The sequence below is a fragment of the Acomys minous genome, assembly GCF_964271855.1.
Source record: "Acomys minous genome assembly, chromosome: 7".
NCBI classification, from domain to species: domain Eukaryota; kingdom Metazoa; phylum Chordata; class Mammalia; order Rodentia; family Muridae; genus Acomys; species Acomys minous.
The window spans coordinates 118,524,046-118,542,659 of NC_140488.1; the positions used below are offsets into that span (position 1 = coordinate 118,524,046).

Genomic DNA, 18,614 nt, shown 5'->3' on the forward strand with positions numbered 1-18,614 from the left:
ACTGAGTAAGACAGCAGGTTTGAGCCTCGCAATCACAAGCAAAAGAAAATTTGTAAGATTAATTTTAAAATCTTAGTAGAAACATGCTGAAATGGGGCTTAGAGAATAACATGTTTGCCACAGAAACTGGAACTCATGTAAAGGTAGAAGAAGGGATCTGTGGCATATGCCTCGTCCCATAATAGTAACTCTTATGTTTTTAAGAAAGAAAATGATGAAAAGATGGCTTCAGTGGATAAAGATTTTTGCCATCAAGTCTAATGAGCAGACTTTATCCATATGAATTATGTCGGAGAAGGAGAGAACCAATGCCAATAATTTTTCCTTTGACCTTCAAACACACACACACACATACACACACACACCAACTTTTTAAAAAAAAGAAAAACACTGAAACAAATTTAGCATCCATTTCTTGTTTTAAAACCACCCCCAGAAAGAGAGAGAGAGAGAGAGAGAGAGAGAGACAGACAGACAGACAGACAGACAGAGACAGAGACAGAAAAAGACAAAGAGAGACAGAAGAATTAAAGGTAATTTATTTAATTTTTTCCAAGATATGTATTATTTTATTAATTTGTTCTTGTTACATCTCAATGGTTATCCCATCCCTTGTATCCTCCCATTCTTCCCTCCCTCCCATTTTCCCCTTATTCCCCTCCCCTATGACGGTTCCTGAGGGGGATTTCCTCCCCTTGTATATGCTCATAGGGTATCAAGTCTCTTCTTGGTAACCTGCTATCCTTCCTCTGAGTGCCACCAGGTCTCCCCCTCCAGGGAAAATGGTCAAATATGAGGCACCAGAGTACGTGAGAAAGTCATATCCAACTCTCCACTCTACTGTGGAGAATGTGGGGAGGACATCCTATTGGGACTCTAGATGAGACAAGCATGGGAGAATGGCAAAGTAGAAGGATCCAGAGGGTCCTAGAAACCTACAAGTAGAACATTATGATAGGCAGATATGGGCCCAGGGGTCCCGCTCAAACTAAGGCACCAGCCAAGGACAATACAGGCCGTAAACTTCAAGCCCCTAACCAGATCTAGCCAATGGACAGGACGTTCTCCACAGTTGAGTGGAGAGTGAGGTATGACTTTCACACGAACTCTGGTGCCTCATATTTGACCATGTCCCCTGGAGGGGGAGACCTGGTGGCACTCAGAGGAAGGATAGCAGGCTACCAAGAAGAGACTTGATACCCTATGAGCATATACAGGGGAGGAAATCCCCCTCAGGAACAGTCATAGGGGAGGGGAGTAAGGGGAAAATGGGAGGGAGGGAAGAATGGGAGGATACAAGGGATGGGATAATCATTGAGATGTAACAAGAATAAATTAATAAAAAAGATGTTTTTAGATCAAGATAGATGTTTTGAGTTAATAGAGATGAGATAAGACAGATAATGATCTTCATTCAGAAATTTAGACCCAACACGATAGGAAAGATGTTTACTTCAAGTTTGCCAAATACAAATGGCCAAATCACTATGAATGTAACATGTATATAATTCCTGATTGTCTCGTGGTTCTTCCTGCTGTATGTAGTTTATTTTATTCATGTGTAATAATATAAATGTATACATGAAAAAGAAACATAATAAAATAATTGACAAAAAAGCCCAGCTGTGGTAGAAAGAGAAAAGAAAAATTTCTAGATACTTGGGAATTAAATACCACTCTTCTAAAATATATTTTGAGCTTCATGACAAGGTCTTGACTCAAAACAACAACAACAACAATAACAACAACAACAACAACCCCCACCACCACTCCTGAAAATATATGTGCATAACAAAAGACTTCTGAAATACATGAAATAAAACTCACAAAGAATATTAGAGAATATTTTGAAGTAAACAAAAATGAAAATATTAAAATGTATGAGATGCCGCTGATGTGTTTGGAAGGAATTTTACAGCGCTAAATGAAAAAATGATTTTTTGCGACAGAATCTCATGTGCTCCAGGTTGGCCTTCAACTCCTGATCCTCCTGCTTCTGTTTTCCAAGTGCTGGGGTGACAGGTATTATGTACCACCCTATCTTGTTTTCTGTGCTGTTGGGGCTCAAATCCAGAGCTTCATGGATGCCAGGTAAATAAATGCTCTACCAACTCAACTATCCTTGAAAAGAATTTATACTTAAAAATATTATTTGAGTCACTTTTCTCCTTCCATTATGGAAGTCTCAGGAATCGAATTCAAGTGTCAGGCTTGGCAGCAGCTGCTTTTACCCTGAGCCATTTCAACAGGCAACCCTTGAACGAGAGTTCAAAGCAATAATCTAAGCTTATTTGTTAAGGAGGCGAGGAAAAAAAGAAAGAAAGAAAATTAACCCAAAACAAACTGAATAAGTAAAAAAAAAAACCAAAAAACCAGAAAGAAATGACACTTAAAATAGAAAAAACAATAACACAGACAAATCAATAAAGAAAGGATGATTAGTTTAAAAACATCACAAGGGGCTGGAGAGATGGCTCAGTGGTTATAAACACTTGCTGTTTTTGTAGGGGACCCTCCCAGGCTCCACATGGGGGCTTACAACCATCTATGATTCCAGTTCCAGGGCATCCAATGCCTTCTTCTGATGTCTATAAACACTATGCAGGCACGTGGTACACATACATAGAGGCAGGCAAAGTACTCATACACATAAAACTTAACAAAATAAATCTCAAAGCATAAAAGCTTTACAAAGCCTTATCAATACTGATGACAAAGGGCGGGGACCATACATTGCTAATTACTAGAAATGAAATAATTACTAGAAAGGATATTGAGAGGGCAAGAGAAGTCTGTAAAAAAAACCCTTATATACAAAATTTATAGATGGACCAATTCTTTAGAAGCCAAAGCTCATCCAAGCTAACATGAACATATCTGAAATTAATAAAGAAGTTGAATATTTATTTGTGATGATGGGATATAACCCAGGCATCATATATTAGGCAAGTGCTCTAGCACTGAGCCATTTCCTCAGTCCCTGGAGTTGGAATTTTTCAGTTAGCTTGCAACCAAAAGAAGAATGCAAACACCGTTTAAAGACTATCTATGAAATATTTAAAATAGAATTCAGTCTAGTTCAAAGTAGTTCCCAGAAAACAGAAGTGAACAGAATAGTTTCAATCTCATGAGGCATTATACTAATGGTTAAACGAAAGAGGAAAACGGTGTGAGAAAAGTGAACTAGCTTGACATGGCACACATCTTTAATTCTAGCTCTCTGGGAGGCAGAAACAAGTGGATCTCTGAGTTCAAAGCTGGTCTGGTCTACACAGAGTTTCCGGATAGACAGGGCTACACAGAAGTATCCTCTTCCAAAACCAATCAACCAACAAACCAACCAACAACAACAAAGTTACATCTCTCATGAGAACAAATGTGACGGTTAAAATATCGGCAATTTGGACTTAAAAATATGCAAAAGAGGAATAACATGCCTTGACCAAGTAGGATTCAGTACAGGTGCCCAAAGATGGTTCTATATTTAATATTTAATAAGTAGATTGTACAACTGGTGCTCATTGTAAATAAGAAGCATATCTGACCAAGACTAACAGCTGAACCAATCTATGGGGATAAATATAACTATTTAGAAAACAATTTGACAGGCATATCACGTCCATTTAGCAAAACTGCTGTAGTTTACCATCTAGGGCCTATGGCCTCCCCAGCCATAGGCTTTTGAATGGGCTAATAATATCACATAACGTTGTGTTTTCTTAGATATATATGAGTATTTCATTTTTTAAGTTATTGTAATGGCTTTGCTTTAAAATGTTTATTTTCCAATAGTCACTATCAGTCTGTAGAACTGTGACTGATTTTTGTTTTCCTGAATATTTGGGTTAGCCCACTTTCCCAGTTTAGTAGCAATGGGGAAAACAAATATGCTGGCCTTATGTTTGAATCTAGACCTGGACCATTCAAGTTTTTAAAGATTTTTTTTTAAAAATGGGGCTTAGAATATTTCTTCTTTTTCTGATTTTCTGAGGATTTTTATTATGAACCACTCTTGAATTTTTCAAAGACTTTTCTGCATCTGCTGATATAATCATATGGTTATTTTTCTCTGAGCATATCTGAATGGTTTTCTAGGGTGAGGGGCTAATAAGACCAACATCTCTCTAAGTATCTATAGGCAGGTAAAGGTGGGCTGGGAGAAGGAGAGGCATTTCATCAGCGGGGTAGCCACTGGTAAAGTGTTCATCATGTCCCAGGAAATAAAGGCTTACCTATGCTTATGTAAATAACCCTAATGAAACTCATTGGGTGACATCCTCCTCCCCAGATATGAAAGCAGGGGTACTATCTGAGAAGAGTAAGACCACTGTGGGAAAGAGACAAGAGTAAAGAAGAGTGAAAATGATAAAAAAAACACATGGTATACATGTATGAAAAGATCATAATCAAATCCGTGACAATGTATAATATGTGCTAATAAATCTATTAAAAGATACCTCATTATTGACTTCAAAACATTAGATATTTAAATCCTAATTCCCAATGTAGTAGGGTTTGAGGGCGATTAAGGAAATATTAAGGTTAAATGAAGTCAGAAAGGTAGGGACTTTACCTGATAGGAGTGAGTCCATCAGAGCAAGGAGAACAAATGAAGTTCCCGGAACCCCCTTCCCCTATTGTGTGCACACAGGAAAGGATATGTAAGGGCACACAGAAAGGCAGCAACCTATAAGTTAAGGAGACATTTCACGAGAAGCCAACCCTGGTGGCACCTGATTTTGTACTTTCAGTCTCCAGAGCTGTGAGAAGATAAAGTTATATAGTTTAAGCCAAGCAAAATGAGATTTTTAAAAATAATTTTTTGTGTAATTGATGACTGAGCTATATCTTTATTAACTGTGGTGTCTTCTCATGTAACCTGAGCAGAACAAAATATATGCATGGGATCTGTACGCTGAAAAGAATAAATCATCAATAAGATAATCAAAGACACAAATAAATGGAGAGGTATACTGTATTCATAGATGTCAATTCTCCTAAGATGACTTTCAGTGGTACTTAATTCCTATTATAGTCCTAGAAAGATATTTTAAAACATATAAGCAAGATCATCCTAAAATTTATGCAGAAAGTCAAAAGGAAAGGAACACATATAGCCAAACAATTCTGGCAAACTTAATTTTAAGATTTACTACAAAGCTTCATTAATGAAGACACTATAGTAGTGGTGGACAGATACACAAGACAGCAAAACAAAACAGACAACTCCCAGATGAAAACCCAGGAATTGGCAATGGTGGTGCATGTCTGTTTTCATAGCACTCACATGCCAAGAGACAGGAGGACCAAGAGTTTCTGGCCAGAAAGGATTGTGCAGTCAGTTTCAGGCCAACGTGGGTTACAAATCAAGACCTTAAACTTTAAAAACAAAACAAAAAGAAAACACAGGAGTAAATGCAACATCAGTCTGAGCAACAGTTGGTTTGGGACTTCATCCCTAAAGCTCAACAACAGAAATAAGAATAAGTTAGTAGGATTAAACAAAAAAGCTTCTGTATAAGGAAGAAAATAGCTAACAAAGTGAAGAGGCAAACCTGTAGATTGGGAGGCAATATTTAAAAGTGATATTTAAATTATTTTAAAACAATTATTTATGATAAGGTATTTATAGCCAAAAAAAAAAAAATACAAGGAGTGCAATAGCAAGCAAACAACTCCACTTGAAAACAAGCAATCTCAATAGACTCTTCTTAGAAAAAAGATACAGGCAAACCCACACTTGTAAACTCAGCATTTGGGAGGCAAGCCTAAGCTACATATCAAGTTCATTGCTAGCCTGTGACATTGTCTCAAAAAAGACACACAAACGGCCAACAGATATGTGGAAAAACACTCGGCATCATTAACCATTATAGAAATACAAATTAAAACCACGAGTTATCTCCTATTTTTTCAGAACAGCTATTATCAAAACAATGAATGATAACAAGAGTTAGCAAGCATATAAAGAAAAGAGAAATCTTGTCCATGCTTGGTAGGAATGTAAATTAGTATGTCCATTATAGAATCAGTGTAAATATTTTCTCTTTAAAAAGCTACAAATAGAACTTCCATACAATCCAGTAATTTGACTTCTAGATGTCAACAAAAGATTTGAATTATGTTCAGGAGACATCTACATTCCCAAGTTTATGGCAACACTAGTCACAATACCCAAGAAAGAGCCTCAACCTAAGTGTCCATGGATACATAAAGTGTTTATAGAATACCATTCAAGTCTTAAAAAGAGGTGGGGGAAAGGCAGGGTGTGGTAGTGCATGAATCCCAACACTCAGGAGGCACAGGCAGGCAGATCTGTGTGAGTTTGATGACAGCCTGACAGCCAGGTCTACATAAGGAATTTCAGGCTAGCCAAATTTACACAGTAAGACCCTGTCTGAAAAAAAAATAAATTATGTCATTATGACAATGTAGATGAACCTGGAGGATGCTATGCTAAGTGAAATAAACCAGACATACACACTGTATAGTTTCACTTACATGTGGAATCTAAAAACAATCAGACTCAATAGTAGTAGAAAGCAGTATGGTAGCTACCAGAGGCTGGAGGGGATTAGGGAGATATTGGTCAAAGCATAGAATATTTCAGTTAGACAGGATTAAATATTAAGTACTTGAGGTAATAGAGTTTGATCTAGGCACTCCACAATATGTAAATAGCATCATTTTATGTCTGCTTCCTGTCACCTTGCTTTTTTGTATAACCCAGGACCATCTCCCTAAAAGTGGCACCATCCATAGTGGGCTTGGATTTTCCCATATCAATCATTAATCAAGAAAATACCCTGTGGGACCCTGTTGGAAAGTCAAAGTCTGGTGTTTCCAGAGAGCCTCTGAGCTTGGTACAAGAACAACAGATTCTTTTCTTAGTGTGGTCCCATCTTCCCCTGATTTGGGGGACCCTAGATCCCCTAAGGAAGGTCACAGAGCCGTCAGGGAAGATTACAGGCCTGACCCTTTCCTGATGAGAAATCTGTTCCTCAAGCACTTGGGGAATTCCTGGAGATACCTGCCCTATGCTAATAAGATGTCTTGGCTTTCAATTACTGACCTTTTAACTGTTCCTGAAGATTCTCTCTCACCCATAGGATAACAAAGTACTGCTTTTCCTTCTTATGCTAAGGCGGGTTTGTTACATGTAGATTAAGTATCCCTGGCACCTCAAGCGCCAGTCAATCAGACACATTCACCCTTAAACCCCTCTCCATTACCCAAGGTTTATAAATCCCCAATTCACAAATAAAAGCTGGCTTGCTCTCTCACTCCATTCCTCCACCACTACCATCTAAGCCTCATCATTTATTTTGGGGAAGAATCGTCACTGGATGCCTGGGCTTTGGGCAGTGATGGTGGGACTGCCTTCTGGCTGGTTATGGACATCCATCCACTTCCTCTGTCCTGTTTAGCAAGCATGGCAGCTTAACAAGGGGCTGTAACACTTTTGGTTTCATCGTGGGCTTTTGGAACTTCTGAGTTTCCACTGCTGTCTAATACCTGCAATCTCATTTTAAAAGAGCTAATTGTAATACCCAGTGGAAACCTCATTTCCACCCCCTACCCCCTCCACCCACCCCAACCCCCAACGCCAGTGAGACTAGGAACCTCGCCTAGCACACAGGCCTCACCCTGAGCATCTAAGCTGCTCCTGAGAGAGAAACGAGATCTTTGATCTCTTCCCTCTGTTCTTGTCTGGAAGCAAACAGCAGACTTGGAACCTAGGTCACTGCCAGATGCACTATATGACAATGCCCTATAAGGCCAACCAGCCAGAGGCATTTCATCAATTACCCCCTCCTTCTTCCCAGACGAATCTAGTTTGTATCAAGTTAACACACTAGCCAGTACAGTATCCAGTAAATACATATGTATAAAAAAAATGTATAAATACAACTATACTGAATATCCCTTTTTAAAAATAAGAACAGCGCAGAGGGAGGTGGATCCCTATGAGTTCGAGGCCAGCCTGGTCTATAAAGTGAGTCCAAAACAGCCAGGGATACACACACAGAGAAATCCTGTCTTGAAAAAACAGAAACCAAACCAAACCAAACCGAAAAAACCCCCAAAACAAAACAAACAAACCAGAGATAGATACCACCAATAATTTTTGTAGTGTTGGCAATTGAGCCCAGGGCCTTGCTTATACTAGGAGGTATTCTACCATAGGGCTACATCCTTAGCATTTGTATTTTGAGGATGGGATCCTGCTATGTAGCTCAGGGTAGCCCAGAACTCACTCCTTTTATCTCAGCGGCGATTACAGCTACAGGCCATCATGCCTAGAAGCTAATTAACTGATTTGAATTGACAGGTCAGACAGGGCTTTATGTAGCCTGATGGCTAGATGATTTTATTTATATCATATTTATGAAATAAGCAAACTCCTGAAACAGAGAACAGGTAGGAGTTTCCAGCAGTCTAGGTTTGGAGTTGGGGGTTAAGGAACAGTGAATGAAGCCTTGAGGCAGAATTAAATGTATTAAAATGATGCAATTTGGGGGGCCTGATCATGTCCATGTTTGTGATATTGTACTATATTTCTGAAAGATATAACAGGTATGTAGGCCCTTTCTGTACTCTTCTTCAAACTATATTCCTTCAAATGTACATATTCTGCAAACTGTATGTAAATCAATAATCTTCAAAGCAAATATATAATTTCAAACTAAGATTATAAATATGTGACTCCATTTTATATGGTACACTTGAGAAAACAAAACTGTAATGAAACAGAATTTACACAGATCTATAGTTGCCTGAGTTTATGGGCTGGGAGACAATACTATAACTATAAGAGAACAGCATGAGACACTTTTGGGGGAGATGAAAGTACTCTCCATGTCTGGTTAGTTAGTTACATCAATCTTCTTATGTTAACAAGTATTAACTTATACAAGAGCAAGATTTCACTGTAAATTAGAAAAAAACCCTGAATACTGAGCAAAAAAGATGGTAGGTTTTAAATATCTCAAGGAATTTGTCTTTTGGATGGAAGAGAACTGAAATTCCAAATGAGAGCTGGGTGTGGTGGCACATGCCTGTGATCCCAGTACTCAGGAGGTAGAATCAGGCAGATCTCTGTAAGTTCGAGGCCAGCCTGTTCTACAAAGTGAGTTCAGGACAGCCAGGGCTGTTACATAGAGAAATCCTGTGCCCCACCCCTCCCCCCAAAAAAAAAGGAAAAAGAAAAGAAAAGAAAATCCAACTGAGGAAAATCATTTGAAAGATAAGCAGTTTCCCTAAAGACTATTCTGTGTCCAGTCTCTCTATGGAATGTTATGGGAAATAACTTCAGGAAACCAGGGATACATTTATTACCAGTCTACTATTAAAGACAATTCCACATGAAGACACAGCAAAGAAATGACCTAAAATATAATTCCAGAAAATCCTGGTTTCCCCTAAGGTCTTGGTATACTCTATCCTAATGAAATGAGGCAGGCCAAGGTACTGGTTACAATACCATATAGCTGCCAAAAAGGCTCAAAGACAAACTGGAAACTCAAAGATTATCTTAACTAAAGAATTAAATTTTTAAATTTTACAATGGTGCAAAAATAATGCATACTGAATAGAAATCATACTTTGCACTTTTATATTTCCTGGTCTAAAGATAATATTCTATTCTCTCATGATGTAAGGCAGCAGCACTGAGCAACAACTCCCAGTAAGCAATGTTACCACAGCCTAAACACAGCACAGTATATATCATGTTGCCATGAGGATAGTGGGATAAGCTATTAAATGAAATTTCAACCTTGAGTTGATATAACTCCAGGACATAACATCATCTTAAGAAGTGCCTGTATCTGTTATCCTTACTCAAAGCATCAACAATATATCTTGACCTTAACTGACTATTTTTCACTTTCTCTGATCCCAGTAATTTATATTTTCCTATTTTGTGGTGCTGATGTCTATGTATCACATGACATCTATGATAAAATATAGAAACACATACTTACCTGGGGTTTGGCCATTTCCTGCTTTTCTTGAAAAAACAGATATATGAAAGTTGAGCTGGATTGAGTAGAGCAGAAAGTAAGAGTAGACAGTATTAGGTTTATAGTGCTTAGAATCGTCTGACCAGAAGGCCCTTCACATGAGAGGCCACTCTCTGACAGAGTTTGGGCAATTATAAAGGTTTTTGTTCTGTTTTAAGTCAAAGTCTCTCTATGTAGCCCTAGTTGGCCTTGAACTCACAGAGATCTGCCTGTCTCTGCATCCTAAGCACTAAAATTAAAGGTGTGCACCACCACATCTATTAGCAATTAGACATTTTAATACCAGCCTGTGTATTCTCATTATGTCATGTAAATTATGAACAAAAAAGGCTTATAAATACATTTTTTCCTTGCAGTACTGAGGATAGAACTTAGTCCTAGGGCCTTGTACAGGCTAAGCCACTACTATATTACCAAGATATACAGAACTGATTTTAATAATGGCAAACTTAAGCAATCCTAGATACGGTATAATACAACATATAAGAAGAAAGTCAGGAAGAGACTCTATTAGTTGTTAAAACAATGTATGAAACTGTACATTTACTATCTACATGTTCTGTGGTACATGTTGCTCAAGTCAAAGTTTAGAAAATGTTATAGAAAAATATCTTAAGCCAAACTAAATTTCTAAATGAAAAAGGTATATAAAACCACTGGCACACATTTTAAATGTACAAATTAAATGTTAATTATGAAGTCAGCCATAGCTTTTGTATATTTACGATTGGACATTTAAATGAGGTAAAATTAGTTCTTGTTTTCTTTCCCTCTATTTTCCAATTAATATACCTGAAATATTATTTATTAAACGCCAAAAATGCCCTAATATTTAAATGGTATATCAATTCACCCACTTTAGTGCCTGTTTATCCTTCCCAGACCCCAAACTGTCCAATGGCCGCTAAGTATCTACAGATATTTTTTTCCCTCACCTCGCTGGGGCCTTCTAACTCTGTGCAAAGAAGTCTTTAGATGCTGACTCAATCTAGCACCCTTCCCCGGCGAGGAGTACGCTGGCAGATGGAGACGTGGGGGGCGCGTCTAAAGAGGGAAGATCACTGTGCTTGAAAATGTGTAAAAGCCAAAGTTTAATAAGACTCACTTAATCCTAACTAGCCTCATAACTTTGCCCACTAATAACTCTGCAGACCACAATTCACTGCTCTCTCAAGCCCCCACCACTCCACTTCCCAGTCTATCACATCAATGACACTCACGAACCTCCCTTCACTCATCCCCCCAAAACTCCCCACCACTCAGCTCGCGACCCCAGCTGCTGGCCCTTACAAAACCAGATTTTCCGCGAGCTGTTCAGTAGACCTTTAGGTGAATGGTCCGGAGGAGCACTTCCGCCTGGGACCCACTAGCTGTCTCTGCCACCTAAAGTGGGACGGCTGGCTGTTTTGCGCATGCGTACGGAGGCCTTTGAGACCGCTTCCGCCAATAGTCAACATGGCGCGGCGAAGGCGACCAGGCCCAAAGCAGGCACAGTGGGTAGCGGGCAGTGTCGGTGACGTCACTGATGGGGGTGGGATTTCTGCATCCGCCTTATAAGCTTTTGGGTGGCATGCAGAGCTGGTGTTTATTTTGCAGCAGTTGGCGTTACTACGATGTCAGGCACCATGTTTTTTTTTTTTTTAAATATGATGGAGAAAGGGAGTGTCCAGTTAAGAAAAATATTCTAACAAGAAGGAAGTTTCATGAGATGCATTCAGCAGGCAGCCACTGGGTTGCAGGTGTAATTAACAATACAATGCGGGGCCCACTGCTTTAAGTGCTTTGAATAAGAGTTTAGGTAAAAGCCCCTGGCTCCATCTATTGTCTAGAACTGGGAATTTGCATTCCAGCATATAAAGGACCACAAGACTCTTCAGACAACAAACTGGAGAATTAACAGCCATATGGGGCCACAAACACACACTAAGAAGAGTACTTTAGCGTATGAAGTGGTGGCTTTGCTTCTCCAGAGAAAGCAGTCTGTCATTGTGTTGGCAATGAGGATGTGTGGACACTGATTACAAAGTGTAGGACTTTCTCAAGCAAGGACAGTGCTTCATATTTTACTTATTAAGAGAGATAAAGCAACCTAACATTATAGACTGAGCGTAAAATTACATATAAAACTACAAGCAGTTAGTTACTGCCCACTTCCACTGCTCCCCTGCAGTGTACTCAACAAACTGTCCTTTTTTTTTATTGGTGGGTTAGCCCAAATAAAAACCTTACCTATTAGTGTTATGCACCAGCCGGCTGGAGGCCCTTTCCCAGACAGAAATCGCTGGCCTTTGGCGAATATATTTTCTCTGTTTGGTGGCAAGTCAGGTGGTGGCTGCAACAGGTGGCAGCACAACCCCAAACAGGCTTGGTTGGGGCAGTTTGAACCACAGTCCCTGAGGTGACAGCCTTGTCAGGCCACAGGGTAAGAAGACCAACTCAATCCTGATGCAACTTGATGAGTTGGGGTGGGTGGGTGGGTGCGCTCCCCTTTTACTAGGAATAGGGGAGAGGGAAGGGAGAGGCAGGGTGGGAATGAGAGGAGGGGCCTATGACCAGAATGTTAAGTGAGTAAATAAATTAAAAATAAGGAACAACCCACCCCGCAACTTGAAGTGGAACATTTCCCCAGCTGGCCTAGCAGAGGAACTGTTGCGACTGGTGCTAAAGAGGAAAGGCTGTAGTTGGTTCAAACACAAGTCTCAATGGCTATGATTGGTGCTAAGATGCAAGGCTGTGACTGTCTAAAGCAAAAGGCTGTGATTAGTGCAAATACTTGTAGAGCTAAGGGTTCACATTACCAGAAGTCTGCACAGACTATGCCACCTAAGGGGACCACCTGATGCTCCTGCCACCTGCCTATTCCTGCCACCTGTTTCATAATTAAAAATAAGAAAGAAGAGAATAAGATGCCAGGCAACAGTTATGATATTAGATGAGGAGTTTATCAAATGAGCAAGGGGGGGGAGAGGAAAGGGGGAGGGGTCCGAGAGAGAGAGAGAGAGAGAGAGAGAGAGAGAGAGAGAGGGAGAGAGAGAGAAGCAGGCAGACAGACAGACAGACAGAGACAGAGACAGACAGAGAGAGAGACAGAGGAAGGGAGAGAGAGGAAGGAAGAGAGAGAAGGGTGAGATAGGTCTGTCCTTTTATATACTGGGCAGGACCACGCCCCCATGACAGGTAGGCAATGCAGACCGAAGCAGAATCCTAACAACCTGCCTATTCCTGCCAAAGAGTAAGGTAAACAAAATCTTCAAAAAAAAAAAAAAAAGTAGTGCTTGAAGAGTTTCTCCTCACCTACTCACAATTTCCCTGTCTGTGTTTTTGTACACTGTTAGCTTTCACTCTTATTAGTAGGCCTTCACTATGAGCTAGTATAGAACAGTTCTAATAAATGGGTTTTTGTCATCCCCACATGCATATACGATTCTATATGCATATGAATGACCTCGGGTACTCTTCCAGGACAGCAACATCCACTTCACTCTGAGACCAGCCTGATAGATCTTCTTTCACTCGCATTGTTTAAATTAGCACTGGTTCTGATAATCCTTTCACTTTACTCAAGATTTCTATCTGGGCAGAACAAAAGCCCCCCCAGCCAGCTGTGTGACGTAAGGTACAGCCCTTAGTTTCTCTGTGCTGTTTCCTCAAACGAATGTCTGTGTCATTAAGGTAGTGGTGACAAATGAGTTGGTAACTGTAGGGAATGTAGAACACCATCTGCTACATAAAGGTGCTAAAGGATTTTAAGCATAAGTTAAATAAAATCTCTCTCTCTCTCTCTCTCTCTCACACACACACACACACACACACACACACACACACACACAAACACACACACTTTTTTTCCCCAGAAAAGGTTATTTTGAGCTGGTATGGAGGTCAGACATGTGGCAGACAAACAGACACATGGTAGGAAGGGAGGCTTTAGAGGAAGAATAAAGAAGTCCAAAAAGTTAATGATGAGGGATCCCAAAGAAAGCCAGCGTATAGGTTCTGGCAAGAGGCACAGGAAGCAAAATGAGGGTGTCCTGTGTGCCATATAGTGTGTGAATTACATACTGAAGTGCCTCACACAGTCACTATAATGCTATAACAGTCCCATTGCTCCCATCTGTTAGATAAGGACGCTGTTGTAAAGACCAATACTTGCTCAAGGTCACGAGGCCCTAAAGTTGGATCCATAACTTCTTCTCAATGATACTCTTTATTATTATTATTATTATTATTATTATTATTATTATTATTATTATTATTATTATTCTACAGACTTTCTGGACGCTGTCTGAGTACATAAGCATTTTCCTCTTAGAAAACTTGAATGTGGCCCGAGAGAACACCTGGAAGTGCCGGAGGTGCTTAATAATGGTGAGTACAAGCCAAACTTGGAGTGAAGGAGCACAGAGAGCAAAGGCAAAGTGATGGACTGAAGATGAGTGAACAGCAGAGTGAAGAGAGTGTAGGAGGACATAGGGCAGAATAAAGGAATTGGCTGCTTTAGATTTTAAAAGTCCCCACAAGGCTCGTTGAAAATCTTGGCCCTCAATGTAGCAGTGTGCTGTGGTGTGCCTTTGGAGTGGACTGGTTTGTGGCGACTCTGACAGCATGAACTGATTCATATTCATATCTACTCTCTCTTTTTCCCCCTCCCTCCTCACCTCTCTCACGTACACGTAAATAAGTAAAATGTTAAAAAAAAAAATCCAAGTGCCAGAAACTTAATCCTCAATGCCTTGGATGATGGGCCATTTGGAGAGGTGTTTAGGTCATGAGGGGTCCACTTTCATGAACAAATTAATATGACTAGTGTGGTGAATAGTTTTACGTCAACTTGACACAACCCAAAGTCATCTGAGAGGAGGAACTCTCAATTAATAAAATACCTCTGTAAGAATGGTATATACACAAGGTGGTAGTACATTTTCTTAATTAGTGATTGACCGGGGAGGAACTAGCCCATTGTGGATGATGGCATCCCTTAACTGGTAGCTCTGGATGTTATGAAAAAGCAGGATGAGCAAGCCAATGATGAGTAAGCTAGTAAGCATCGCCCCTCCATGGCCGGTTTCTGCATCAGCTTCTACATCCAGGTTCCTGCCCTGTATGAGTGAGTTCCTGCCTTCGCCACTTTTCATGATGAATTGTTACAGGGAACTGTTAGTGAAATAAACTCTTTCCGCGCCCCCCCTTCCAAGTTGTTTTGGGGAAGAAAAATGTTACAAAAGAGCTTGCAGAAATGGGTTCACTCTGTCCTTCTATCTTCCACATGTTAGACTAAGGTAGGAAAGCACTCATCAGATGCCATCATTATAATCTTGCACTTAGCCTCCAAAACCATGAGGAAATATATTTCTGTTCTTAATGAATTACATAGTCTCAAGTATTTTTGCATTATTAGTACTAAAAGACTAAGACCATAAGGAAATAAAGGTAATGAGGCATGATGGTCATATTCTGCATAGCATAAGGAATTAGAGGTGATAGTAAACACAGGGTAGAAGACAGGACTGACCACTCAGCAGAGGGGGTCATAGAGGCAACATGCATTAGAGTGACTAGAAAAGGAAGTGTGGCAAAGAAAGAACAGCAAGGATAGGACAAGGTAGGACAATATTAAAGGATGTAGTGGAATATGGGCCTACTGTTAGGACAAGTGTTCAAGTTCTGTACATCCTTTGTGTATATTATCTCTCTTTCCCTGTAACTTTCTGATCTTTCTGAGTTTCTCCCTGCCTCTATCTTCCTTCATTTTTTGTGTATGTGCTAGTGTTTTTCTTTCTCCGTGTCTCTTGATCGCTAACAGAGTTGCCATTAGGGAAAGTGGTACAGTCCCCAGCCATCTAGGTCCCTGTGTTCTAGAATCTACAGCTCACATGTGTGCTCATAGAGCCTAGAGTTCCAGAATGCCCATATTTTTATAATCACAGGATGAGCCTGAGGCAACAAATCATTTAGAAGGGATTTGTGGCGCCATGCAGGTCTGGAGCCCTGTGGTAGTGACTGCCTTGGCCACACTGTTGGTTGCCACTGTGGATGCCAAGATATATGAACGCTGTGAGCTGGCAAATAAGCTGCAGAAGGCTGGCCTCGATGGCTTCAAAGGCTATACTATTGGAGACTGTAAGATTCCTGTTTCCCCAAGTCTTATGTATATTCCAATTCACCCTGTTCACCCAGACCCTGTCCCCTTTTGTAATTTGTCATCTTTTTTTGGGCCAAGACACAATCTTTCCCATATGATGACTAGTTTAATTCAACTGTAAAGTCATCATCATCACTGTCTTCACAATCTCTGTCTCTACCATTAACACTATTGTTACCACCAATATCGGGAATATCACCATTCACCAACATCAACAATAGATCACCAGAATGAACACTCCATAACCAATCCAAGATGACAATCATACCTGTTTTCTCCCTAACCTTCCTTATTCTTATGCCTATGCCCACCTTCTAACTACTCTCTCTATCCCAGGGCTGTGTGTGGCACACTATGAGAGTGGCTTTGACACCTCTTTTATGGACCACAATCCAGATGGCAGCAGTGAATATGGCATTTTCCAGCTGAACTCCGCTTGGTGGTGTGACAATGGCATCACACCCACCCAGAACCTCTGCCACATGAGTTGTAGTGGTAAGAAATCCCTGGGGACACATAGAGGCACTGTCTGCAACCCCCGTGTCATATCCCAAACATGCATGTCATACACAGAAAGCAATGTCTTTTGTTGTTGTTGTTGTTGTTGTTTTGAAATAGGGTCTCTCTAGGTTGGCCTCAAACTCAGAAATCTCTTGCCTTTGCCTTTGAATGCTAGGACTAAAGGTGTGTGCCAACACATCTGGCAGCAATATATTTTAAATCTTAAATCTCTTGATGAAGCAGACAAATAATGGGAAAGGAAGCTAGTCTCTGGTTTGATAGAGAAAGCATCCTGAATTCTTAACCAATGTACCGCAGGAGGTTATTTAGGTCTGCATGTATATCTATGTGTGTCAGATCTTGGAGTTCCAGACAGTTGTGAGCTGCCATGTGGGTGCTAGGAATTAAACCCAGGTCCTCTGGAAAAGCTCTCCTCCTCGAGGTTCAGGAAGATGTATGCTGCTTGCTTCTCCCTGCTTCATACTCCCCCCACAGAGTGGGAATTGGCCACGGCACCCCCCATATGCACCAGACATATGAAGCAAGGGGAAGCAAGCTGCAGGGAAATACCTGGCTTATAAGACAACCCTTGATATTGGCACGGATTTTTCAGGCATGTGGGTGGTGTTGAAAAGTCATTTTTATATGCCAGAAAATATGGTAGGTTCCAAATTAGCCACATGGTTGTTGAGGTGAAGCTAGACAAGCCAACGTTATAGTGGACATCATTCAACCCTAGACATGACAGTTGATGTCATCCTGAGTTGGCCAATGTGGAGTTGGAGGATGACCAGGACCTCACTGTGGTGGTTGGGGTTATTCATAACCAGCCAACATGATAGTTACAGTCAAACAAGATCATTCAACAGGAGTTAAGATTGTATAATACTAGTCAACAAAACATTTAAAAATAGTTCATGACCATCTAGCAAAGAATGAAAATCATTTACAATTTGCCAACATTGTAGTTATTTAGGCTTTAGGGAATCCAGAAACCTTAGGCTCTTCAAATGCTTTTACTATGTCACTAGAGTACTATATCACCCCATTCATTTCTCTCCATCCCCAGACCTGCTCAACCGCCATATTCTGGATGACATCATGTGTGCCAAGCGGATTGTAGCCCTACGTAACAGTATGGATGCCTGGTAAGTTCATGGGGATGGTCTGGACCTTGGATAGCCCCCAAATAGTGATGCTACTTCTCAATTAACTTGTCCAATTCATTTTCCCTTCCTCCTTTCATTTCCCAGGGATTCTTGGAAACAGCACTGTCTTGGTCATGATTTATCTCAATGGCTCAAGGGGTGTGAGATGTACCTGAAAACTGACTCAAGAAATCATGGGTGGTGACTCAGATTTCATAAGGATAGAGATTCCTTTTTTTTTCTCTTTCATTTGTGGTTTTAATAAAAGATGGCACCTATAAATAATGCAAGAGCTATTACCTGTCAGATGCTTTGAATTTCTTCATGTTTTCTAGTGCCTAAGAGTACTCCATTCAATGCTTTCCTCCACAGCTTCATATATCTAATCTAGAGATAGACGATCACCAGGGGCTGCAGGCAATGGTATAGTAATCAACAGCTTAGCCTCCTTAGGGTTTAAGTACCATATATACTACTTACTGCTTATGCTTCCTTTAAAAAGTCATTGAAATTTTCTGTTTCTAACTTTGGAAAATGAAGATGACAATGAGAACAATAACTCATAGGACTTATTTGGAGGATTTAACGAACTGATGTTTAGAAAACACATATGGTGCTTGGAATAAAATTCTGTCAAAGATACGCATGTGGTGGTACATGCTTATGAAACTAGTACTCAGGTGGCAAAGGCAGGAGAATCACAAGCTTAAGGCCAGCCTGGCCTTCATAGTGAGACTCTGCCTCAAAAAAAAAGGCAGTTACAGATTGGGGACAGAGGGCTTGAATGTAAGGATAATA

At 40.3% G+C, this 18,614-nt stretch overlaps 2 protein-coding genes across 4 annotated transcripts in view; one reads left to right on the top strand and one right to left on the bottom strand.

Annotated features, from left to right (window-relative positions):
* The window catches only part of ZNF182 (zinc finger protein 182), a 38,150-nt gene extending 26,745 nt beyond the window's left edge, over positions 1–11,405 (bottom strand). The window contains exons 1-3 of the mRNA XM_084790054.1: positions 11,349–11,405; positions 10,961–11,069; positions 9,987–10,012 (exon numbers count right to left, since the gene is read on the bottom strand). Coding sequence (XP_084646180.1) covers positions 9,987–10,001 — 15 coding nt within the window. The 5' untranslated portion in view covers positions 10,002–10,012; positions 10,961–11,069; positions 11,349–11,405. The remainder of the gene's footprint in view (positions 1–9,986; positions 10,013–10,960; positions 11,070–11,348) is intronic.
* An 80-nt stretch (positions 11,406–11,485) lies between these two features.
* Positions 11,486–18,458, top strand: SPACA5 (sperm acrosome associated 5). 3 transcript variants are annotated; one of them, XM_084788533.1, is made up of 6 exons: positions 11,486–11,518; positions 14,295–14,393; positions 15,953–16,145; positions 16,504–16,662; positions 17,738–17,816; positions 17,922–18,458. In XM_084788533.1, exons 2-6 carry the CDS (start codon positions 14,391–14,393, stop codon positions 18,019–18,021), a joined length of 534 nt encoding a protein of 177 aa, XP_084644659.1. In that variant the 5' UTR covers positions 11,486–11,518; positions 14,295–14,390; the 3' UTR covers positions 18,022–18,458. The 3 variants fall into 3 exon arrangements, with proteins under 3 accessions (XP_084644659.1, XP_084644657.1, XP_084644658.1); XM_084788531.1 differs by lacking the exon at positions 11,486–11,518 and adding an exon at positions 11,561–11,640; XM_084788532.1 differs by lacking the exon at positions 11,486–11,518 and adding an exon at positions 11,561–11,640 and having other exon boundaries at positions 16,004–16,145.
* The last annotated feature ends 156 nt before the right edge of the window (positions 18,459–18,614 follow it).